The sequence below is a fragment of the Aristolochia californica genome, unplaced genomic scaffold, assembly GCF_029961685.1.
Source record: "Aristolochia californica isolate CCGP_79_NKW_82.1479 unplaced genomic scaffold, dmAriCali1.0.hap1 SCAF_3, whole genome shotgun sequence".
NCBI classification, from domain to species: domain Eukaryota; kingdom Viridiplantae; phylum Streptophyta; class Magnoliopsida; order Piperales; family Aristolochiaceae; genus Aristolochia; species Aristolochia californica.
The window spans coordinates 7,640,275-7,665,777 of NW_027181992.1; the positions used below are offsets into that span (position 1 = coordinate 7,640,275).

The 25,503-nt window shown below is 35.4% G+C and overlaps 1 protein-coding gene across 1 annotated transcript; it reads left to right on the forward strand.

The window, feature by feature from the left end:
* The first annotated feature begins 6,418 nt into the window (after positions 1 to 6,418).
* Positions 6,419 to 19,594, forward strand: LOC137958935 (serine/arginine-rich splicing factor SR34B-like). The gene is made up of 13 exons (XM_068806152.1): positions 6,419 to 6,488; positions 6,996 to 7,084; positions 8,623 to 8,688; positions 8,775 to 8,849; positions 8,971 to 9,079; positions 9,187 to 9,233; positions 9,323 to 9,380; positions 14,776 to 14,825; positions 14,945 to 15,135; positions 15,200 to 15,304; positions 18,670 to 18,703; positions 18,792 to 18,886; positions 19,227 to 19,594. Exons 2-13 carry the CDS (start codon positions 7,001 to 7,003, stop codon positions 19,228 to 19,230), a joined length of 918 nt encoding a protein of 305 aa, XP_068662253.1. The 5' UTR covers positions 6,419 to 6,488; positions 6,996 to 7,000; the 3' UTR covers positions 19,231 to 19,594.
* Positions 19,595 to 25,503: the final 5,909 nt, after the last annotated feature.

The window sequence follows — 25,503 nt, forward strand, 5'->3', positions numbered from 1 at the left end:
GAGTGCGTATATCCCGACGAGGCGACAAGGCTCTGAACGTCCATTGGCATGTAGAACATACAGAGCTACACCGAAATATACCAAGCAAAAAGGGTGAACTCTTGAGTCCTAAATACATAGTGCGGGGTATCAGTTTTGATTCTACTTTTACTATTTATTAAATAATTTAAATTTGATTTAATTAAATAAATATTAAGATAATTTTACCTCCTTGCATTTGTTTTTTTTTTTTTTGATTTAGTGGGTTGACCTTCTATGTCATAAAGTCAACCTAGATTCTAATAAAGGTTAAATTTTAGAAATACAATTAACCTCTATATAAATAGAGAAAATAAGTAGAATTATATTACAATTAAACTACTCGTATTCTTGTTACACCCAAGTCTAACTCCTAAAGAAAATTCTAGAATAATTAAACAAAATAATATAAATAAAAAACTAAAATAATTAAGACTTCATTTTCCACCCACCCAAAATCCTGGACTCGTTTGCAAGTGACCTAATTTGAATTTTAACGAACCTTGGTTCAATCCCAAACATGGCTTGGAAAAAACATAATTATATTATGTTTATATAGTAGTTACATACCTACACTTGCAATGTTATTTGTTTCTAAAATATTATATTTGAATAAAGCCCTGATATATAGGCAGAGATCTAGTACAAAAATTTGGAGGGGTGGGTTCGTTGTAACCAAAACAGTGCCTTTGCACCACTTACTTGCACAATCCAATCATGAAATGAAGTAATCAATTTACTTTTGATTAGGCTCTACATGCGATAAACCTATTAAATTTTATGGCTTTTAGGCTATGTTTGAAATACAAAAAATGGATAGAAGAGAAAAGAAAAGATATTGTTTTTCTCTTGTTTGGATGCCAATGAAAAATTAGAGAAAAAATGGAAGAGAAATTAGTTTCTCTTGTTCAGATATAAGTGAAAAAAAAAATTAACAATATTTTAAATTTTTTATGATTAAGATTTTCTCTCAAGTTTCCATTTATTTTATTTTATTCCCAAATTCCATAATTTTGTGAGAGAAAATTTATTAACTATTTCTCTCAATGATTCTCTGTTGGCAAACAACAGAAAAATAACTTTTTTTCGCTTTTATTTTATTTTCTTTTATTTTCTGTGGATTCCTAAGCGTACCCTTAGTTTAATTTGCTGCCATGAGAGTGTAAGCTTCGTCTCCCAGTCTTTGCCTCAGAAAAGTAAACCTGCTTTCAGCAAATGTGGAGAATGTTAGCCATACAATGGCAAATGTAGAGGAAATTAATCAGGTACTGAATGTTTACAAAATAAACCAGCATTTACATAAAAGCAATGTGTATATGAGTATGTGGGAAATGGATCCGTTTTTTGTCAGACACCTGTAGTTCCAACCCTCCGGTGCCTATTCCTGTAGAATCCAGGTCCTGGACTTCCAAAACCTGAGGCATCGTTATCCTCTCTATGATGAACAAAATGACACCCACCGACCCTCTATAATCAGCATCAATCAGACCTGCACCCACGTCAATGGAGTGCCCCCAAGCCAAACCTGATCGCAGAGCTGCAAGCTAAATTTGTTCGGTCCCAGTTGCCAAAAACAGAAACTAAATGTCACAATTTGATCAATTAAATACAAGAATTAAAAAGACCATCTCAAGTTATAAATCCTCTTTCTGAAAATGCAGAACAGGAAATAGTAATAGCTAAGCTGCGTCCCAAAGAATAACGACCCCAGATATGACAATAATGAAACTTACCACTACAGGCATAAGTTCCTTCAGGTATGGCAATGCTCGAGTCCATAGGAATAAATGCCTTCCCTCAAGCATGCACCATCATCTCTTTTGCACTGGATGAAAATTTTATAGCAAACAAAAACCAAAATGAATCAGACTAAGGCAATCAGATCTCCAGAACGGATACTTGTTGCTTCAGATTGAAAATGGAAGCGGGACATGTTAAATCTGTCAAACAAAAAAAAAAGACCCACCTTGAGAAAGAGGGGAACCTCTAGATGACAAGATCTTATTCTCAGAAAGCCTTCTCACCTTGAGAACAGGATCTGGAGACTCCAGGGAGATTCCTTTTTGGAAAAGCTTCTGACCTTGAGTGAGAGGACTCCTGCACTTCCAGGTTCATCTTTCCATTCTCAGCAGCCATCTTTACTTCAGTCTGAGTAAAAATGATAGGACAAAAGAGAATTCAGGGAAAAAATGAATTTTATGTTACGGTACCTAATTCTTTTTCACGTTGCCAAATATGTAGACAAAAACCCAATAGCTAGACAAAAAACGATGCTACAATAGATATAAAACAAACAACTGAATCTTGAATTATCCACAGTCGTGGCCATAATACTTAGGGACACAGATATACTAATACTTGAGGTGATTTACATGGCAGAATCTATAAAAACAGCAGGGGAGTCATAATAGTGAACGTTGATGTTTTTTTCCCTTCATTCAAACATCTAAATCCATAATCCAAGTGCAACAAAGCTTTAAAGGCAGCTCACCTGTGATAGGATCACAATCACAAAAGCTTAGATGGAGAAGGAAGATTCTTCTTACTGAGAAAATCAGCAATGTATTCTTACAATCAAATAACACTAAAAGCAAGGAAGCCTTATTTGTGTCCTCTCATCACTTGCACTTTCATCAATGAAGACAGCATTTATAACCTCCTGTTACTACCAGTGGATGCTTGTTGCCAAATCTAATGAATAACTACTTCTAAGTCTACCAAAAGATTTAACCTTGTAAGACTCATGCGTTTGAAGTGAACCCCTCAGCTGAACAAGTCCAATGCAAAACATCCATATCTTTGTATTATCTCAATGAAAACAAGAAATCACCAGCATGAAATTATTTTCATTATCCTGGGATTTGGGTGGTTGATTCTAAATGAGATTTTCACCAATCCAGTGGAAACGTTGTTGGCTTTTATGAGAAAGCCAATGACAAAATTGATCTGATTTCAACACCAATAAGCAACATAAAACAGCCACAAATTCCATTAAACAAACAGAAAAGAAAACACTTCAGAGATTTGTTATTTCCAAGTGTTCAGTAATGCAAATCAATTTCAAAAAATGGGGATAGCCTTGAAACCAATAAATTGAATGGATTCAAGTACTCTTAGAAATACATGTGAACAGAGAGAATGCAGAAGAAAATGGATTGAAAACTGCAAATTACCCAGTATTTTCTCTGCAAAACCTCCACTGCTGCAGTACCAAAACCAGAATATATATTGGACTGTTTATGCTATCATAAGATAAAAAAGGGATTATTTGTGCAATCATATGACAACTGCAGATCACTCCTTATACGCTAAGCAAAACCTCAATTCCGCATAATTAAAACCAGGAAAAATAGGGACTGTTTATGCTCCCATAGGATAAAAACAGATTCAAAATAATTTTCCTTTTGGCCTATTTCCTCATAAGTTTTCCCTATTCAAAAAAAAAAAAAATCCCCTTTGACTTCTTTTCTTCCATGTGTGCCCTCTAATTTTATTTTATTTTAGATAGCAGAAATAGCAACCTCATTTTCCTATTCCCAATCTTTTTGCACAACAAGAAGAATGGGGATAAAAATTCACCCATGCCCTAAAACCAACATAAATACTAAACTATCCGGTCAAAATTTATTTGCTTTTGCACTATTTACTACAGGCACCAACACACCCATATCACCAAAACCAGAAAACACAACATCTCAGAGATAAATGCAAATAGAATAACAGATAATTCATCCTTTCCGTCCGAACAATCTCTCCACACCCATTAACAATGCAACTAATAGTTTGATCCCTTCTAATTCAAGATACCTCAAAAAACAGTCAATAAGGAATCCAAAAAGAGTGTACCTTCCCGCCCTTCTAGACGGAATAAGAGGAATTCCTGCGGCCACGTTTCCTCAGAGAGGCGAAAAGGAAGAAAGTGGGAATCGACAACTTTTGCAAATTTTTTCGTTAGATAACACATTTGCCGTCGCACTTTTTTCTCAAAATCTAGTCAACATCATGATACTAGTGCCGTATTTTGCAAAAATGTAATTCCCCATTAAGAACCTAACTTTAAAAAACAACTAGCTACATTGGTCCAATTCCCCATTAAGAACCTAACATTGAGCAAGTCTTGTATTGTTTTGCCTGATTGAGTTAACATTCTATTTATAATTCAAATTTTAAAATTTTATTTTTTTAACATAAACCAAATATGTCCTCACACATAAGTAGTTGTAGACGGATGATTAAATATTCCTAATGTCTATCCAACTCTTTCAACAGTGAAGCCAATGTGCTCTTCTATCAAAGTGTCAACCAACGTACTCCAAAAAGTATTAACTATGATGACTACAATAATAGTACCCCAAAGTTTTAACTACGACAACTACAACCATCGTACTCAAAAAGTTTTAATTATGATGACTACAACCATACTAATTTGGAAGTTTTAACTATGATGACCACATTCGTATCTCAATCATAGATATACAAAGAATCGTTGACATAAGTTTTTCCCATTTTGGACAAGTTAAGAAAATAATGGCCCCGAATAAATGACCTAATGAACAAGTCAAGGAAACAATGCCACTAGAAAAACTCGTATATGTAAAACCGAATGGACTTAAAGAAGATTATCAAGATAGCTCTCCTTGTTTTTATTGCGACAAAAAAGAAAAAAAGTAAACATATTGAAAGTTTATCGAAATTCCACACATAGACGAATGGCAAAACGATCAATGTTATAAATACAAAATCCTTAAAAGGCTACATTTATTTCTTATGTCATTTCTTTAGCAATGAGGAAGACTCTCAAAGCCAACTTATGGTTTTTCCAATTGAAAAAAAAAATTGGTCTGTAAAATCCTACCAAGAAGACTAGTAAACTCTTGTAAATGTGTTTCGTCTTGGGAGCACTCACAACTCCAAATCAAAAGATGAATATATAAAACTTAACCAACCAATACAGAGAATGTCATTGTAGCTACTGATAAACACTACTGAATACATAACATATCCCCTACCCGAAGCTCAATCTTTAACAACAAGGATCCTTTACCGTACAATCAATAAGATGAGCACACGATGAACCAAAGTTGTACTATCATGATAGCAACCAACAATAGCATGACAAGTGGACATAAATGAATCAAAATAATTGATGGAAGGTTAAAGAGCATGAAGAAGCAAGTGTTACCATTCGCAGAGGATTGTCCTTAGGAAGAAAGAACCCAGTCGTCATCCCATAGACTTCACAAGTAGAGAAATGAATGAGACGCTTGTCCATTTTTTGAACAGTACTCCACCTGTGAAAATGAGTATTATTAGGATAACAAATAAATTAGAATTTAGTTGAAGACAAATACGTGAATTATAAAATCAATGAAGAAAATCTCCACAAAACTGAAACCTCACCACAGGCATTGTATCAATCAAATTGTTGTAAATGGTGTCAAGATAACGGAGTTTGTAATGTGTAGGGGTGCAAATAGTTGCCAAATTAAATGATATAAACGGTGTTGAGAGGGGGGGGTTAGTATACTTTGTAAGTATCGGGGAAAGTGAAAGTGAAAGTAAATCACTTGTTTGTGTTAGTGTGCGCAATGAAAGTGCAGTGTAAAGTATTTGTTTGTGTTAATGTGCACAATGAAAAGTGCGGAAAGATTATTTATTAATAAAATATTTTTATATGTCTTACTTTTAGAAAAAATTAATATTAGTTAATAATCAATTATATTAAATATAATGATTAAACAAATATTTAATCTTATAATAGCAATCAAATTGTAAATTTTTAATATATAAATATGAAATAGTTATATAAAAATGATATTTTATTATATAAAGTTAGTCAATTGGTAATATCAAAATAATATTAATCTAGTAAGTAAATATATAAAAAGTAAAATAATTACACAAATACTTACTTCTATAATATAAAAAATTTAATACAATTATTATTTTAAATGTGTTTAAATTCACACTCTCAAACTATTCATTATCCAACGTACAACGTGATAATAAACTGCAACTTTCACTTTGAGAAAAATGAAGAACACAAAAAAAACAATGCAACACATGAAAAACTCACGGAGGCATTAACATAGAGAGAAAAAAAAAACGTATTTTCTATTGAAAAAAACAATGTACCAATACATGAAACATATTTTTACATAGAAAAGGTAGGGAATTAACATAGAGAGAAAAAAAAAAAAACCAAAGAAAAATGACTAGTTGAAACAAACCAGTAGCCTATTGCTATTTTATTTTTTAGGGCAAACCACTTATATATAGAGACCCCCATAATTAGGCCGTAATGGACGATTACACTTATCAGGCCGATAGCGAAACTTATTTACTCCCCTACCACTGCCCTTCTACTATTTATAGCCCCTCCCCAGCGGCAAATCCAAACCCTCGGCCCTCCAGACTTTTCCTTCAGCCTGCCCAGCCATTCCTTATCGATTATTGCTCCTCCAGTCGAGGTAATCGTTTCTCTATGATATTAGTCTTCTTTCCGACTTTAGGGTTTCTCTATAAGTACCGTGACTGCAGATTACTGTTACGGTTCTCTTTCTCAATTTGGAAAATTTATTTCTATTATGTATTTTTGATCGACCTTTTCCCAACGTTTTCAGTCCTCTTGGTGAATCTGCTCTTTCTGTGTACGTTGACATTCTTGGTGTGAAAAAAAAGTTATATGTTCCAGTCTCCTTGATTTTCTTCTGTTATTGTCTTTTTATTTATTTAGAGTAATTTATTCTTTAATCTGATTTTTGTAGAGGGCTTAATGCCATATATTTCTGTTCTTCTCCTGCCTCACCCCCAATTCATCTAATGTGTTATTGCAAGTGGTTTTAGTGCGCTATTGTGTAGAAAGATTTGACCTTTGATTGCGACTTTCGTCTTGAAATAATTTTTGACACTATGCCAGTGTTATATTCGTTCTACTCCCTCTCTCTGTGTTAATAATATGTTTGTTTCTGTTTTAGGAACCATGAGTCGTGCCAGTCGAACGCTGTATGTTGGTAATCTCCCAGGTGATATTCGTGAGAGAGAAGTGGAGGACTTATTCTACAAGGTCTGTCATGATCTGTGAAAGAAGTCACTTGATCACTCTTATGATGCAGTATAACTTGGCTTGGCTCTAGATCTGTTTCATATGACTGTTGTTTTGTTTATAACCCCAAAGGACACGAGTATCAAAATGCTGGTACTATAAAACACCATCTTAAATAAACATTTGTTGAGCCTTTAATTAATATTCATTATCTCTCTCTCTCCCTCTCTCTCTCTATGTGTGTGTTTTTTAAATTCATGGACATGTGGTATTCAAATATATGAAACAATATAATTGTTACATCAGATTTTGTTTGCCTTTTTTTTTTTTTTTTTAAATCAACTGCGTTCAATTGATGTTTTAGAATTGTCGAGTCCAGTGTTTCATATTTCTTAAAATTGCATGGAGGATGGGGATTATAATGAACACATTTATACATTCTAAAAAAAACTTATAATAACCTCAGTGATGGCCGGGAGGATTCTATACGTACTAACTTTTCTTTTGGTACCTTTAAAGAAAAAAACCCTTCACCAAAAAAACCACAATTCATCAAAAGAAAAAAGAAAAAAGGCCAAACTTGTCACAACTGTTAACCATTATGAATGAACATCTCTGTTTAAGTGGAAGATCAATGCATCTTTCGATTCCATGTGTGCAGGTCTTTCAAATCGTTACTTCACTTTTGACATGCTTTGGCTACCATTACTAATTGAATATAGGTTACTGATAGGAGGTTTATTTGATTGGTTCCACGTCAAAATAAAAAAATCTCATAATTAATTGGAAAGGTGGGTATATAAAAAAATTTATGGAATTAAATACAAGTGTCAAGTATTATTAGCAACATGATTGAGGAAATTTTGGAGAGGAAATTAAATACATGGAAGAAGGGACAAGAGTCCTTCTCCAGAGTCTTAGAGCCCATGTTCATCATTTCTGTGCGTCTTTATTGGTGAAAGGCTTCTGGATGATTTTGTCAAATGGTACATGTAACATAAAAATGCATAAATATATGGAATAACTGGAATCACTATGAGAGAGGGACTTGGTTGAGTAGTTTTTTAGATGTAATTTATGACACATTAAATTACATTTATGTGGAGAGAATGTTTATTTTAGACTGAATGCAGAAAGGTAGGGGTATATGCTCTATAGAAATTTGCAATTTTAATTTAAAATGGTCTCTATTTAAAGAGATTGAAATTAGACATTTGTGCCGCAGAATACCTGTTCTATTTATAGGCGTTCTAAATTATAGGGCTTTAGTACAGCTAAGGTTCTCTTGAAGTGGTAGACCCTTACCTTTACATTTTTGGTTCAGTACATTGCAAATATCGTTGCAATTTCTTATTCTAAGTATTTCAATGGATTTCTTCATGCTATATGCAGCTTAGTCTTTATAGTCTCTGGATTAAAAAAAAATTATCGTTTTCAATTCTGTTGACGTAAGGGAGAAGTTCTCTTTTGTTGCCTCTATTTATAGCATACATTGGAAGAAGTTTATGGCACTAAATGTTGTGTGTCTAGTTTTTCTGATGTTGTTGCTCCTCATGCAGTATGGGCGTATTGTTGACATTGATCTGAAGATTCCTCCTAGACCTCCTGGTTATGCTTTTATTGAGGTAGTTGCCCATTTACTTGTCAAAAATATGTGATGGACATTCAGGACCTTCTATCTTCTTACTATAGTCCATGTATTTTATTGCAGTTTGAAGAAGCTCGTGATGCTGAGGATGCTATTCGTGGTCGTGATGGCTATAATTTTGATGGACATAGGCTGCGGGTAGTTTATTTTGCAGTTTCTGTTATTATATGTTTGTGATTACCTTTGTTTTTTCTTTTGTTTTTAGGTGTGTGTTGAAGAACCGTTGTGACAAATTTTATACGTACTGGTATATGTGCAGGTGGAACTAGCGCATGGTGGCCGAGGTTCTTCTTCGTATGATCGCCACAGCAATTACAGTGGTAGTGGAGGTGGTCGTGGTGGAGTATCTAGGCGTTCTGAATACCGTGGTATGTGATTTTATGAAATATCTACTTTTGGAATTGCTCATGTCACACATCTATGCTACTTTCTTGATTTACTTTCAAATTGATTGTAAGATCACTCTATGATGCAGTGATGGTCACTGGCTTGCCTTCTTCTGCTTCCTGGCAAGACTTGAAGGTATCTTTGGTATTGAAGGATTTATTTATTATCATTAATATAGTTTTTTTTCTTAAAGATCTTATGAGTCTTGTAACTGCTACTGTTAGGATCATATGCGTCGGGCAGGGGATGTCTGCTTCTCTCAAGTTTTTCGTGAGAATGGTGGTGAGTTACATTTGAATAATTTCTTTAAGCTTACAGGATTAGTTGAACTGGCTGAAAGCATATTCATTGTCTCCTTTTGTATTCTGTCTCACAATTTTCTCTAGATCTACTTCTTAGGGCTGTAAATGGCTAACATGAAACATCACAATAGGTAATGGGTATTTTGTATTTCATCCCGGTTATGGTTCATCTATTCCATTAGCTGTTTCCTTTGTGTCAATTTATGTGGTTGTTTTCTTCCGGCTGCCTCTTCATCTTTGTCTTCAAAGTTTATTTCAGTGAGCTCGATCTGAAAACACAATAAATTGGAAAATTCAAAAAATGGAAAGAGTAGAAGAGGAAGATCAATGGTCTTATACAAGAGATAACATGTAAATGTTTGTTAGAAAGAGATTAGGCCATGTGGTAAGAGTGTAAGAGATGAGGTGCTAAAATTCATGGTACCTTTGATAGAAAATAAATTTCATACTTCCATTTTTACAGTTCCTGATGTCATTAGTGAAACAATGGTGGCGTGTTTTCAATTGAAATGAGCTTGAAAATTTTACTCGTTATTACACTTGATCTTTTGATAAAGCACAGTAAAAGTTCACTTCTTTATGTCTTTTTGAGTAAAAGTACGATATATATGTAATTTTTTACCCTTCTGGCACTCACTTTTACAACTCCTGATGTTGTTAATAAGACAATGTGCTTAAACTTTCAATATTGTTCTTTTGTTTTTCTTTACCTTATATCCTTGTTTTTTAATGACGTATATAAATGGTATTTTTGTTATCTGTCATGTTCATTGAAAATAAGGTGAAAAAGTAATTTTTTTTGCTCCCCACAAAAAGGGGTTCTTCTAGCTCTCATTTTACTTCTTTTGGGGCCATTAATGAAGCAATAGGACAACTTTTTAATTCTTCTTTACATTATTACATTTTTTAGGCACATAAAAAATTTGTTTACACTTTTTTCAATAAAAAGAAAGATGTAAATATAATCCGTTTCCCATAAAATGGGTTTTGGGAACTTGTCTGATCTCAACCTTTTTTTTTTTTTTTTTTTGAAAAAGATGTATTAATAAAACGAGAGAAAATTACAAAATCTGGGGAGCAAGTCCCTTACAACCAGCGATTGTAGGTTAGCTCCCTGCCTAGCAAGCACATCTGCTGTTGAATTAGCGGATCTCAGAATGCGAGTCCACATACAAGAAACAATTGAGGTAATTTCTAAAATTTCCCAAAAGGCATCCCAATGCCGTCATGGGGGAGGGGAAGCACTCTCACACCATCCAATAACCACTTTTTAGTCTCCTTCGATATGAAGATGATCGTTGCAATTCTCTGAAGACGCGGAGACCGGAGAGGAGGCCATGTAGCTATGCAAACGTAGAGTCAGATATGCCCAGAGGGAACGATATGAGAGAAAAGTTGATTGTCGGAATGGTCTGAAATAACTCCTCCGAAACCTGAAATCCCAGGATTACCAAGAGACAAGCCGTCAAAGTTTAACTTAGAGGAGTTGATTCTTGCAAAACCGGGATCTTTGTACCAGAATGCATCATAGCCAAATTTTTCCAGTTTTCACGAATAGGGGTGCCCTAAAAAAGTAGAGAAGACTTTCTTAGTCAGAAACTAAGTAGATATATGACACACCACTCGGTTCGCAACCCGATCTGCAGATTCACATTTTGCATCAAATTGTCTTCTATTGTGCTCATTCCAAAGCCCCCACAGGATGAAACTAACACAAGCTGAGAGCATCATTTTATCGAGACCAGGTAATGGGCAGAAGGTTACCAGTGAGCGACTTACTGAACGAGAGTAAATCAGCCGCCATGCAAAATTGTAAACCAAACTTATGAAGAATGAGGGTCCGCTCCTTCCAAAGAGAATATGCATTGAAATAGAATGTGGCTTGTGGTTTCAACGTCAGTGTTGCAGAATGGGCACAAGGGGTCAATTGAGGGATGGCCTCTTCTTCTTAGAACGTCTGCCGAGAGAATCTTGCCTTGACAGGCACTCCACATGAAGAACTTTATCTTTGGAGGGTCACATATACGCCATACGAAGTTAATTTCATTCTCCCTCCAAGACGAATTCTAGCCATTTAAGAAGCCATATGTAGATGAGACAGTGAATGTGCCCCTTTTATCTGGCCACCAAATGAGCTTGTCTGCCTTCAAAGGGCTAATTTTAACCGAGGCAACAGAGTCCATCAAACGACTGGCCTCTAGGGCCTCACTATCTGAGAGACCCCTTTTAGGATGAAGGTTCATACCACCCCCCTCAAATGTCTCTACGAGATGTGAGGAGAAAAAGACTTTTAAAAGCAACCTGCAATGGCAACTGTCCTATCCACAAATCTTCCCAAAGCTTAAGTGATCTTCCGTTGCCAACATAGAATCTACTTGCGGAATAAAATTTTGGAAGCACGAAGTATAATGCTCTCCATATTGAGGATAGACCTGTTCGATTACAATTCACCAATGAGTGTGCAAGAACCATTTCCTTCCATAGATTTGAAGAATGGGTATTGAACTTCCATAGCCATTTTAGAAGCAGCGCTTGATTCATATTCTTGGATTTCCGAATTCCCAGGTCACCACCCATATTCTTAGGCAAACATACATCATCCCATCGAACCAAATGATATTTGAAGCCATCACTCGAACCCCTCTATAGGAATCTTCTTTTGAGCCTATCCATAGCCTTACAAATGGAGATAGGACAAGGCATAAAAGATAATGCATAGTTAGGAATTCCTGCAATGCAAGACTTGAGAAGAATGAGCCTCCTCGCTTTACTAAGCAGATGTCCCTTCTAGGATGCAAGCCGAGCTTCAATTTTCTCAACCACCGGATTCCAAAGACTCTTACAGATACGGCCATTGAATATTTGGCTTTTTGAGCACTCAAATATACTTGCCATCTTTGTAAGAATCTCAGGACTAACATTGAAGCCCATGAGGAAAGTCTTTTCCCAATTAACTTTCTGGCCAGATGCTAATTCAAAGAGCCCCAACACTGCTTTAATCTTTCTTGCACTGTCAGTGTTGCGGATTTCAAATGTGATGGTATCGTCTGCATACTGAAGAATGGGAATATTAAAAGCCTGATTGGTACTAGTTGGAGGGAGCCATCCAAGATTACTTACTGAGTAAAACATAGCAGATAGGAATTCACCAACCATATTGAATAGAAGCGGGGAGAGCGGATCACCCTGTCTGATTCTTCTGGTTCTTTTGAAATAACCACATACAGAGCCATTAAGGTGGAGAGAATACGAGGTCGAGCCCACACAGCTTCTGATCCAGAATCTCCATCGATTTCCAAACCCATTTTTTCCATAATCTCATCTAGCAGGTTCCAATTGACTCTGCCAAAAGCTTTTTCAAGATCTAGCTTCAAAGCAATTCTTGGATCCTTATTGCGCCGAAAATGGTCAATACGTTCATGAGCTTCCATAGTGGAATCCAAAATCTCTCTTCCTTTTAGAAAAGCGCCTTGCCCTCTGTGTATAACTGTTGGAAGGAGAACTTTGAGACAATGAGCCAAGATTCTGGCTATAATCTTGTAAGCACTTGTGATGAGATTGATAAGCCTGAAATCTTCTGGTTTCTCCACACTTGCTTTCTTTGGGACCAAGGCAATAAAAGATGCACCGATACTATGGAATGTGATTCCATTATTGAAAAAGTCATTAATCATTGCTATGATATGCTCCTTGAGACGATACCAGAATCTGTTTAGAAAATCTCCATTAAAGCCATCAGGGCCCGGCGCCCTATCACTTTCCATGCCTAAAACAACACGTTCAACTTCTCTGACTGAAAACGACAACTCTAGGAAAGAGGCAGCTGTTGGGGAGAGCCGAGAGAGCCTGATATTCTAAAGCTTTGGCATATTAAAGCATTCCTTCAAATATAAGTCTGTAAAAACCTTGAGCAACACATTAGTAATCAAAGTCCGACACGATGTTACCTCATTATTTATACATAATGAGATAATTCGGTTGGACCTACGCTTTGTTGAAGCCACAACATGAAAAAACTTTGTGTTGGCATCTCCTTCCTTTAGCCATTTAAATCTGGCACATTGCTTCCAACAGACCTTCTCTTGATGGAGAATTAAATTAAGATTAGAATTTAGAGAAATACGGGAAGAGAACTCCGTTGGAGATAAATACCTCTGTTCTTCTGCCAGATCAAGGTCCGCAATTTGATAGAGAATAGAAGTCTTCTCAGCAACCAGAGAGGAGCGATGGTTCGTGGCCCACTCTTTAATTTTTCTTTTTAGGAATTTAAGCTTTAGGGGGAAAGCCGACTTTCGCCTGCCTAGATATGGACCCGCAATCCACCATTCATCAATAAGAGCCTCAAATTTTTTTCTGATAACCATGAATTTTCGAACCGAAAAGGAGAGGGACCCCATTTCTCAAAAGAGGTGGTCAACATGATAGGCCAATGATCTGATCCCACCTTGTTCAGAACCCGACCAGAGACATTCCCAAAGAGCTGCAACCAATTTGGACAAGCCAGAAAACGATCCAATTTTGACAGAATTGGTTGCTGTTGGTTGTTTGACCATGTATACTTTTTCCCTGAGAGAGGGATCTCATCTAGCCCACATTTGCCGATGAAGTCGGAGAAACCCCGCATAGAGGCAAAAATGCGGTTGGCTGGTGGTTTCTTCTCGTTGCAATATCGAATAACTTTGAAATCCCCCGCGAAAAGCCAAAGGAGCCTCCAGGATTGATAAAGGTTACTTAGCTCTTCCCAGAACAAGCTGCGCTCATGATATCTGATCTCAACCCTTAGCATATAATATTGGAGAAATTGGCAGTTGACATGGAGTAATATGACTATGTTACTCTTTGGGGACATCTGATTTGAAAGAGCTTATATTTATCTGTTTTGCTTATTAAATGGAATGCAAATTCACAGGTAAACTTACCAAATTTATAAATGATTGAAAAACTTATCTTGTTTCTGTTTATGAATGGTCAGTAAAATAGAATAATGGATAATCATATAACATTACCCTGCAGTTAATTGTCACGGGTTTCCTTTGGTCTGGTATAATTCTTGCTTTTACATGATTTTGGTTCATGTGTCAGTATATGATGTTAGCATGGATTGCAATGTTGTATTATTGGTCTATCATGGAAACTCTTTCTATTTGTATTTTTTATTTTATCTAAGTAGGCAAAAAAGAGTTGCATTGTTGCTTGTTATTTGTTTTTATCTGGTCTTGGTTAATTAATTTTTTACAGTCTTTAGTACATGTTACTTTCCAGCATTTTCTTCTTACTCCACAACTGTGGAATACTTGTCCTTTTTGGTATAGTGACTCCATTTTTAATTATTATGTGCTTTTGTTATTAATTTGCTTCCCGTGGTCTTTTTGCAGGTACCACTGGAATCGTGGATTATACAAATTATGATGACATGAAATATGCAGTAGGTTTTGTTACTTATGTTTGGTATTTTCTTGCATGCTATCTTCTCCATGTGTACTTACATATATTTCTTTGTTTTCTACTAATGTTTCTTCCCTTTTTTCCCATCCTTTTTGGTAGATAAGAAAACTTGATGACTCTGAATTCCGGAATGCATTTACCCGTGCGTACATCCGTGTGAAGGAGTATGATTCTAAGAGGAGCGGAAGCCGTAGCCTATCTAGGAGCCGTAGCCATAGCCGATCCTATTCAAAGAGCAGGAGCCCTAGTCGTAGTCGTAGCTACAGCCCAATCCGAAGCAGGAGCAGAAGGTTGGAATTTCTGGCTTTTCTTAGGTTTAAAATGTATTTGCTACTAAAATGAATCTTGTTGCAGCAAATCTATGAAGGTTAAATCTGCAAAGCATTTGGTGTCTAGATCACGATCTAGGTCCGCGTCTTCACGCTCACGTTCAGGATCAAGGCCACTTGCTGTGTCAAGGTTTGCCTTTCTTCACTTTGCTTTCCTCTTGTGTTTTATTGTTCTGCGCTTTCCTCCTTTTTTTTTTTTGGTTTTTACCTGTAGAAATGAATTTTGTTATTTGGTTGTGCATTAGAATGTAAATATTCTTGAAAGTATGCAAGTGCTTGAGCTATTTTAGGTAATTTACAATTAGTAATGCATCAGTCAAGCAGGGAACACAAAGCAGTTCATAGATCTAATGGAAGGTAGACGGCTGCTAGTCAAAGTAGAAAATCTTTACAAGATGCAATGTGTGAGTATAATATTTCTGGAAAAATTCCCTTGCTGTGCGTCTATCTTCATCTTGGTTTCTCACAAAGGAAACTCCACAGCATGGGATAGTTGGCACATGATTTGGATCTGTAATATTTATCTATGATTATTACTGTTGGCATGGTTATAATTTATAATCTTTTGGGGATTTATGCATTTGCTTAGAATGCACTGATTTTCTCAGCCAATCAATTTTTGACTCTGTGGTTCTTACTTGCATTGGCCTACTAAATATCTTAATTCAGCATTATGTTGGGACTTGAAAACTTAAATCTTTTCTTTTCTAGAAATTCCATCAGCTATCTGCCAAAGATTTGTCATACACCAAGTGACCCAACCTGATATGAAAAAACTGCAATCATGTGCTTTTTTGATTGTAGTTCCCTATGGAGCTTTCTTCACTGGACTCTACATAAATTTTCTTCTTTTAGAAATCCCACTTAATTTTATAGAAATGTTCACAAATAATATCAAGAAAATATTCCAACTTGAAAGAAATTACCAATGCTTGATTCATTTGTAAAATTTTAGCAGAATTAACTGTGGATGCTTTTTTTTGTGTAAATTTTTTGAAGAAAATATTCTAAAAGTGTCATGTGAACTGATGGATTAGGTTTATTCATAGAGACATTTATTTCAATGGATTGTAGCTTTCGATCCGAGGACCAATTGTTATGATCTAAAGACAAAAAACAGCTTTTATAACGGGTGTTATTATGGAGTTGGCTGGTGGATGGGTAACAAATGACATGTGTGACATATGAAGTCGTATTTGGATGGTGGATGGGTAGCAGATGACAAACCTTAGTATGAGGAAGTTTTACTTGCGATGACAAACCTTAGTATGAGAATGTTTTACTGGCGATGTGATGGGTAGCAGATGACAAACCTTAGTATGACAATGTTTTACTTGCGATGTGCTGTAAATTGGTTTTTCCCCCAATTTGTTTCCTATAGCAGCAGAAAATAATTATTCTGAAGTTACATGTAATTGCGATATTTGTAACTACATTTGCTTTTTCTTGGGCTTGGATTTCTAGATGAGTTCTCTAAATAAGCCAAGAGATAACTGTCATGAGTTTTCTAGGCTAGTTGTTAAGTGCGGAAAACCAACCTAATCAAGAGAGGTGGACCGGAACCACCTCTGACACCCACCTCTCCCCTTACCGTTTCCCGCGGGATTTGAAGGCGGGACGTGCCAGACCTGGCTCTGATACCATGTCAAGAGGCTGGCCAATGCAACCTAAAAAACTAGTCGTTTAAGTGCAGATAGCCAACCTAAGTAAGAGAGGTGGACCGGAACCACCTCTGACAATAACAATCTGCTAGTGAAGGTTGAGATTTTCATGTCTCATTGGAGGTGTCTAGAATTGGTTGCATGTAGCAATTGTCTTACATAGTTGGCATTGGAGTGTCCTCTCAAGATATTTTAGATCTTGTTGTAATGGTTAATTGTTCTAATACTTGGTGCCTATCTTTGTTCTGTTGTTTTATCTTTAGCCATTTTTATCCTGTATGTTAGCCATGATGTAGACTCCACTACATTAGGCCTGTTCCTTATGGCGAAATCATCTGTGGTAGCTATGTTACTGTGGACTGTCTGCGTGCTGCAATGTTATGCATTCTTCTCCACTATTACTGCCATTGTGTGACGTGTTTTGTAGCTCACTGCAAGATGAACAAAAATTACATGTTGTTCATTTAACTTCTGTCTCATTCATCATATCTGATTGGGTTCTGATAATGCTAGTTTGGCAGACAGCTATTCTCTGCTAGAAATTGCCAAATGAATTATGTTTTACATCATCCACTCTCTGGCTTATCTCCTGTTTTAATACGAGTTTGTCATGTATGTGATGGTTTGTATTTTTCTGTATATTGTGCTCAGAATTCTAGGAGATGCTTGCACTAAAAGATTGAAACATAAAATCTCTAGGTATATAAGTCAAACAAAAAAAGTAATAAATATTAGAGTGATTAACAATTCTGAAAACATGGTTGATGAAACAGGCATAGGATGCAATTCCATTTGAGGTGTAGTAGTATGACAAGATATTATGGTGATATTCACTTGCCTGGGTTATATTTTTTCATTTTAGCACATACTTGTTCACCTAAAATTTTCAAGTACAATCCTGGATGATCCTTGCTCTTCAAAAAGAAAATGCAGTTCTGGATGATCCAAATTAAATGACTAGTGTTGTATAGGATGCTTTATGCTGTCGTTATAGGTAACTGAAGGTTCAGGGATAGGCAACCTTAATAAGTCCTATACGTGTCTGTTCTTCATTAAACATTTGAGATGGCATTTTTCAGAAGTTGATGACGATTAAAAGGCGAAGTAAATGAAAAACAAATGCCCTATTATCATTTCAGGTTTATGAATCTTGCCTTGTTTGTTTTCTAGATAAGGAATTATGCGGCGATTTGGATTGGATGTTAGGATGTTGGGTGGATTTGGTGCCAAATGCATGGATCCTCTGTTTGTCTTAGAGGTATGCTGTTTCATAAATGAGCAGCTTTGGAAAAAAAACATCCAAGTATATATTGACTTTTATACATTATGGCATATAGTGGCAGCCCCAATGCTGCTGAATGGGAAGGAGCATGGGATGCGATGGTAAAGCTGGATTTCTAGTAGGAACAAAACCATCAGTTTCTCCTGTCATCATCACCCTCAATATTTGTCGCGCTCTGGATTCTGGATGTGGATATTGGTGGTACAATTGGATAAAATTTCTCTCACATCTTCTATTATACCTGGAGTGTAGCTTGAACTATGTCTTTGTCTCTTTAATGATCTCCTCGTCTCAGCAATGATAGCCTTGGCAGTGCGTCTATGATTCTTCGGGTGAAATCCAAATTTACGAAGGTTGACAGCGGAAGTGTTATTAATCATGTTAATCGTTTAATCTGTCTTTGTATCTGCTGAATAATGATAGCTGGATGCCTTTTTCTTTTCTGAATATGGTCAACTCTTACGTGGAAGAGGCATCAAGGCTTTTGGATCAGGGAGTTAAAAAACAAAACATGTGTATATTGAATTTGAGTTATTTGTGGAATTTTTGCAGATCTCCTTCAAGATCCAGATCTGTGTCCCGTTCTGTAAGTGGATCTCCTGTGGATCTCTAAAATCTGTCTGTCTGTCTGCTTCTCTATATATCTGTCTTTTACTGAGATTACAACTTTACAGCCACCGCGGAGCAAATTTTTGAGTAAGAGTCCAAAGAAACGAAGCCCCATCAGGAGTGGTAGCAGCAGTCTAAGCAGGAGCAGAAGCTTATCACGGTATCATTTGCACTCCCCTTATTTGATTTTGCTATCTTTGACCGTAGAAGACAACTTAGTCAATAAAAGTGGCACTGGGTAAATTAAAAAAGGGCCCAGGGATCATGGTCAGATTCATTCAGGTTCATTGCTCTCGAATATGTTATGATTGTTTATTTGGCACTTAATTAGTAAAATTCAACCAAGTGCCGCCTAGCTTGAATTGGAGGTTATACTAACTTTTGTTTTTTTGATAGTTGGAAATTTGAGTACTCTCGGGTTAATTGGGTAGGTTTTTAGCAAACCTAATGTACGTTCCCCAGGAAAAGCCGCCTGACAAAATTGGTTTAATTTTTGACAGGTGAAGCCAGGTCGTGTCAATCAGTTCATTCCGGAGCCTTGACTTTGCATGTGAAGTTAATCTAGGATTCACGGTACTCAATAGTGATAATGCCTCCTACTGCTGATGAGAGTGACTGTCATTGTGATATAATTTGGGAGTGTGTTTAGATAGCAACTTGGTGAATTATAGATGTAGTGGAAGAAGATGACATGTTTGTGGCCGACGTGGACCTGTTATAAATTTTAAGGTATGAACGATTGAACTTTGGGGATGAATTTTGAATCATAGTCATGGCTGCTTCCTATATTTACATTTGCAACGAGTTTTTACGTTGAAGGCCCTGTCCGAGAAGTTGTTTTTCAATTTCAAAGGTTCTATATGGTGATACAGAGTAGTTCAATAATGTTGAATGTCTTCAAAATCCTTGTAGAATAAGGAATGTCAAGTGTATATGCAATGTGCATTTTAAAGTTCATTTATACTTCTTCTCAAAAGTTAGGTAAATTTCCTATACACCTGTTCATTATATTATATAAGCAAATTCAATTTAGGCTAAGGCTAGATCCCATTGTTTCAATTTGCTACTTGATAGATTGGCATTGTGTTATTAAAATTTGATTCACCTTTTCTTGTACCCATTTGTTTGTGGGTAACAAGTGGTATTGAATTGAAGTTTAGAATTGAGTCTTTGCTATATAAATTGCAAAAATTGATACTAATTTAAAATCATAATTTGAGATAATGGACTTAGGAATGCCATGTTGACAAATCAATTTTGCAGAAGAAAAGATTTGCAAGATATGTCGCGTTAGTTGTTTTCCTTCCACACATACAAGATATTTGCAACACACATACAAGAAGCATTACCTTCCACATTAAAAAGTTTTTTAAAACAATGTCCAGAACATGTTTAAAGATAAGTTTATCCTTTTATCATTGAAAAACTCTTTTTAGCTTTGACGGTCAATTGAATGATATAAAATTATAATTATATAAGATGGTGTATTTTCTCTTATATGTATATTTTTTTGAAACATGTAACCCTAAGGACATTATAATAATTCTAAACACTTTCCCACAAATATAAATATAACATCAAAACATGGGGTAAAACATTCAAGCTATTCCCTCGTGCTCACCTTTTTCCTCTTCTGTTTTTTTCTTTGGTTTCTTTTCTCATCTCTCCCAAGATTTAGAGTTTCTCTCTACTTTCTTCACCTTCACTTGAAATATCTTGTGATTATGTCTTGTCCATAGAAATCAACATGGTATTAGTGCGGGTAAATATCTTATACAAAAAAGAAGAGAAAGATGGAGAAAGAAAGAAAAAAGAGGAGTTTCTCGTTTTTTCTTAGTCTTCTTTCCTAATTCCTTGTTTTTAGTTGGATGTTTCACTCAAGAAACTTATTTCTCTTATATCATATTATGTACCGTTGGAAACATCTTTGAGTCTAGTTTTCAATTCAAAATGAATCGTTGAAATCAGATTTTTCTAAAAAGAGAAATCGACATTTGAAGCAACAAAGGTCAAACACAAAAAAAATTGTGTAGTAGTAGAAAACCTCAACTTCCTGAATGGTTTGTACCAATATTACTGAGGATTTATATTGAGTATTATATTTCAAAAGAAATCTATGTGAGTTTACTTTCTATCCTAATAAACCGTTTCTCAATCTGATCTTTCTAGAGAGAGATATTCACATTGAAGAATCGAAGGTCATGCTGGTATCTTGTTATATGCGAAAATTCGAATTTAAGACTATTTTGTGCTTTACTTTTTGAATTGCTAATATTGGTTGAGATTCCTATTTGTTTTCAAAATCTACTCTAGATTTTACCAACTTGAGTATCTTTTCTTTCTTTGATCTCATATTACATTAGTTTCTCTAAGAGAAGTTTTTCCCATTATGAGTTAAGTTTCATTTTTTCATAAAGTCTGAAATTTTTTATTCAGAATTATATCTGGAATATTTTCTTTGTAAATTGGTCGATTTGTGTTAAAAAGTATTTGGCTTATAAGATAAGTCTATTTTTAGAAAGTTTTCATTATTATGTTCCGTCTCAAAACTTTCTTATTGGAGATTTATTTTAAATTTCCTCAATCATCATGTTTATAAAAAAAATATTTTTAAAATTCCTCCCTCTTGAGTAAAACCTTCTTAATCCATCTATTGCTTTAAAAGTACGTCCTTACTTGGGAGTATGAAGAGTTGCATTGTTCGCTTCCTTCCTTTTGAAGTACTCAAGTGCCTATCTTTTTATTCACACCCTTAACTCCTCAAAGTATTTTCTTCAATTTATTTTTTTTTGTTAAAATCGCTTTAGAGCAATGCCTATAGACCTACCTAAAAAGTATAGGAGTGTGCCCAACATCCAACTTGATTCAAGTCGTTTTATTCTTCACTCAAAAGTTATTTTTTTTTGTTTGAGCTACCCTCAGAAAGTGAGTAGTCTCTTTGTTGTGCCATAAAATTGTGTTATTTTTTTACCATTGAAATTGAGCGGACAATTTTTACTGGTGTATAGAGCTTTGTCGTATGGGTAGGAGTGATTTTTCTTCTAACACCATTATGTTGTGCAAGCTGGGTCTCTTGGTAAATAATAAAGAGATCCCCAACTTGGGGGGGGACAAGTAAAAGAAAAAGTACAAGATAGAGGTAACTAAAAATCAAGAATTCCACGTGTTGCGGTAATCAACATTTATGTGGCTATCCAAGTAAGGGGGAGACAAGATGAAGATTTGAAGCATGATGTGATCAAGATGTGATCAAGAAGAAGAATCAAATCAAGGCAACACAATTTTTTTTTTCAAGCAAACAAGTTTCTTGGCTAAGATTATTTGCAAAGTTAAGTTATAAACACCAGTTTGAGGGGGAGAGTTAAAAGATACCCACGTGTGTACGGGTGGCATAGTTAGTAAATAAGAAGAACTTTCATAAAGATGACATAAAATAATAATTATGCAAGCTAGTGTATGCCCTCTTATGTCTTGTTCCTTTTGAAGCATGTAGCTCTAAGGGCATTGCAGTCATTGTAAACACCTTCCCACAAATATAAATACAACATCAAAGCTTGGGATAAGAGCATTGAAACCTCTACCTCTTAGCTCAAATTCATCATTACACCTCTCACCCTTTTCTTCTTCTTTCTCTCCCTTTGTTTATTCTTTCCTCATTCCTAAGAGCTAGAGTTTCTCTCTTCTCTTTTTCCCTTGAGATCTCTCTTGTTATTGTCTTGTCCCTAGAAATCAATAGATACCATGTTAGATTCTTAGGTTGCATGTTTAGAGGACTTAGGGTTTGTCGGTAGTACATGGGTGAAGTAAAAAGACTTGAGAGTTTAACATAAATAGCTCATGCCACTCACTCTCTAAATTAGATAAATTGCCACTATTTTTTTAACAAGGATGACAAAATACAAGCGAAGAAGAAGAAGAAGAAGAAGAAAAAGAGGTAACCTCAGAAGGATATGTAGACTCCACAAGAGGGTGTTCAACCAACAAGTATGAGGTTATTGAAGGTTGTTTTGTATGATTGTACTAAATGGATCTTCCAATCGCACCGTAGCCTTGGGAATACATGTAGAAGAAGAGAACCCAAGTGGAGCACCACCCATTGAATAATAGGGTTGTTACTCAAGGAATGTAATATTGGCTAACACAAACATCTTTTTCAAGGAGGGATTATAGCATAAATATCCTTTTTGAGTACATGAATAGACCAGGAAAATACAGTTGATCAAGAAGCCAACTTGTTGTGTGAGGAAGGTAGACCCAAATATTTTATTGGGAAGAGGAAAACATTATCATCATAGAAGAGCAAGGAATATGGTGACATGTTATTAAGAATTGAAGAACGCAAGTGATTAATAAGGAAATATGCAGTAAGAACAACATGTGGCCAATATAATTAAGACACATTCATACACTATAGTTGGGCTGGTGCAACTTCAAGTAGGTGCCAATTTTTTCTTATTTCAGTTTCTATGGAGATAGCACGAGGCAATTTGGCTCACGGTCTCTCCTCTAGTGTTGACTTGCTTGTTTACATCGATTATGTATCTTTCGCGTTGTCAACTCCCAAAAGTTATACTCACCCCTAAAAATTTCCTTGAGGTAATCCTTGGTCCAGCTGGTATGTTAAGTTATTTGAGCTATACCGTTAAAATTTCCTTCCTATTACCATGGTGTTCATCTTTCCCATACCCATTTACTTAGTTACCTTTCTCCTATCATCCCTTTTTGGACTCTAGTTTACTCTTTTAGGCTAACCTCTTGTTGGGTTGCTTCAGTTGGTTTTTTTTTTTTTATGTATATGGATGTTTTCAAGTCCATCGAGACTTTTCTTTTTGGTACCTTTAAGGTGGGTTTTTATTGCAATCCTTGAGTTACAAACATTGTCCCTTTTAGTGATAATTATCACTATTTTGTTTAAAATCCTTTGAAGTCGGTTTTGATTCTTTTTTTATCACCCATAATTTTTATTTTTTGAGAGCGTATCTGGTTGAGTACTTATCCTTGAGTTACCTTAATAGAGGAGATAATTATTACATTTTTTTTGTTGTTGTTTCAAGTTGGGATCATTGTTGATACTTCTCAGCTTGAAGGGAAGAATAGAAAAGTATGAAGGATTCTACAAACTGAATCAAGCTATGTCATTTTCATTACTCTATTTGATTTGATGTACGCCTTCTTCTTATTTTCTATATGCGTAAGAATTTCACTACTGCAATGGTTGTGCCTCCATCTGGTATAGCAGTACGGGTGTTGCTATCATTTGAGAAGAATAAATACAATCTACAATAAAACATTCAATACATTGTGGTAATCAAATTTGATGTGACCTGCATATCTACGGTAGGGGGAGCACAATATGAATAATTCTTCTTGAAGACTAAGAATTTCTTATTGCAAGCTAAAGTTACAAACTCTCGCTTGAGGAGGGAGTGTTGAGGAACATGTATAGAAGAGTCACAAGACTCTCACAACAAAAAGTCTCACACAGCCAAAATTAATATGGTGGAGTCTAAGGGGAGTCTCTTGGGAAAGAGGTTTCACATAAGAGGTTCAATTTAAAGTTGTTTTTATTTATGTTAATATTCTATTTATGTTCAATTGTTAAGTTGTTCTAGGATCTATATTTTAGTATTTAACTTTGGGTGTAACTAGGACAAATGTAGTTTATTTGTAATATGATTTTACTCATTTCCTCTTTATAATAAATTCTCATTGCCCTTACTTATAATCAAGTCGGTGAATTATTTTTTCTTCTCCAGAAATTCAACACTATGTCTAGATGGAGGGCCTTCTTTGAATGACCTTGTTTTTTTCTTTTTTCTTTTGCCTCTTTTGAGCTGGTTGTTAGATCATCTAAGCGAACAATCTACAATAGAGATTTTTTTTTTCTCTCCCGTTGGTTGGACAAATGATTTCGTTCTATTTAGATGGATGGACTCCCTTGCTTGCTATTTTGGACGTCTTTCTAGGCAGTTTACTTGGTGGACCTAATAGAAGGTTCTTGAGAGTTTTCTCTCTTTAGACCGATGGAGTGATTGCTACTAGGTCATTTGAACGGTGTGCTTTCTAACATGAGTTGCTTCTTCCCCTTTTCAACGAGTTATTTAGAAGGTCTTCTACCAGCCAAATGGGTTGTTAGAAATTTCTTTTGGGCTTTTTAAGCTATAAGATATAATGTACATTATTAGTAGTGTATACTTAATATATATCATTAGTAACCAAGGTGTCTGTTAGCATTAAAATTAGTTCAGTGAGGGTCTTGAGACTACTAGTGGTACATTTACAGGTTGCAAATGTGGGTGTACCATTGAGCCTAGTCGAGCCAAGTTGAAGTCAAGTGCACTTGATATTTGTTGTGTTTGATTTAGTTCAAGTTATGCATTTCTATGAAAGTATTATTTTTTATAAGGGGTCAAACTAAAAGATGAACCATATTTTCACTTAATTAAGTCATGTAAAATTATCTCCAAACCTATAAAATTCAAGACAAGTGTAATAAAGAAAATTCTATTGGACTTAGATTCATAAAATTATCCTCTAACCTATATAATTCGAGACAAGTCTAATGAAGAAAATTCTATTGGACTCCAATCCCATCCCTTCCACAAATATTAATCCAATTGTCTTCTAGTCAATTGAGAGCTAAGAGGTAGAGGACTGATCCAATACGAAAAACTATTTGGTACGAAACATGTAAAACAGTTATCTTTGCTATCCAATCATGATCAACAACTATCTCAACTATTCAATCATGATCAAACGATTATTTCAACTGTTCGT

Excerpts from the sequence above, each read along its gene's own strand:
- LOC137958935 (XM_068806152.1), top strand. The coding sequence starts at position 7,001 with ATGAGTCGTGCCAGTCGAACGCTGTATGTTGGTAATCTCCCAGGTGAT. Across the intron at positions 15,136-15,199 it reads ATCCGAAGCAGGAGCAGAAG|CAAATCTATGAAGGTTAAAT; the intron begins GTTGGAATTTCT and ends ATCTTGTTGCAG. Across the intron at positions 18,704-18,791 it reads CCAGATCTGTGTCCCGTTCT|CCACCGCGGAGCAAATTTTT; the intron begins GTAAGTGGATCT and ends ACAACTTTACAG.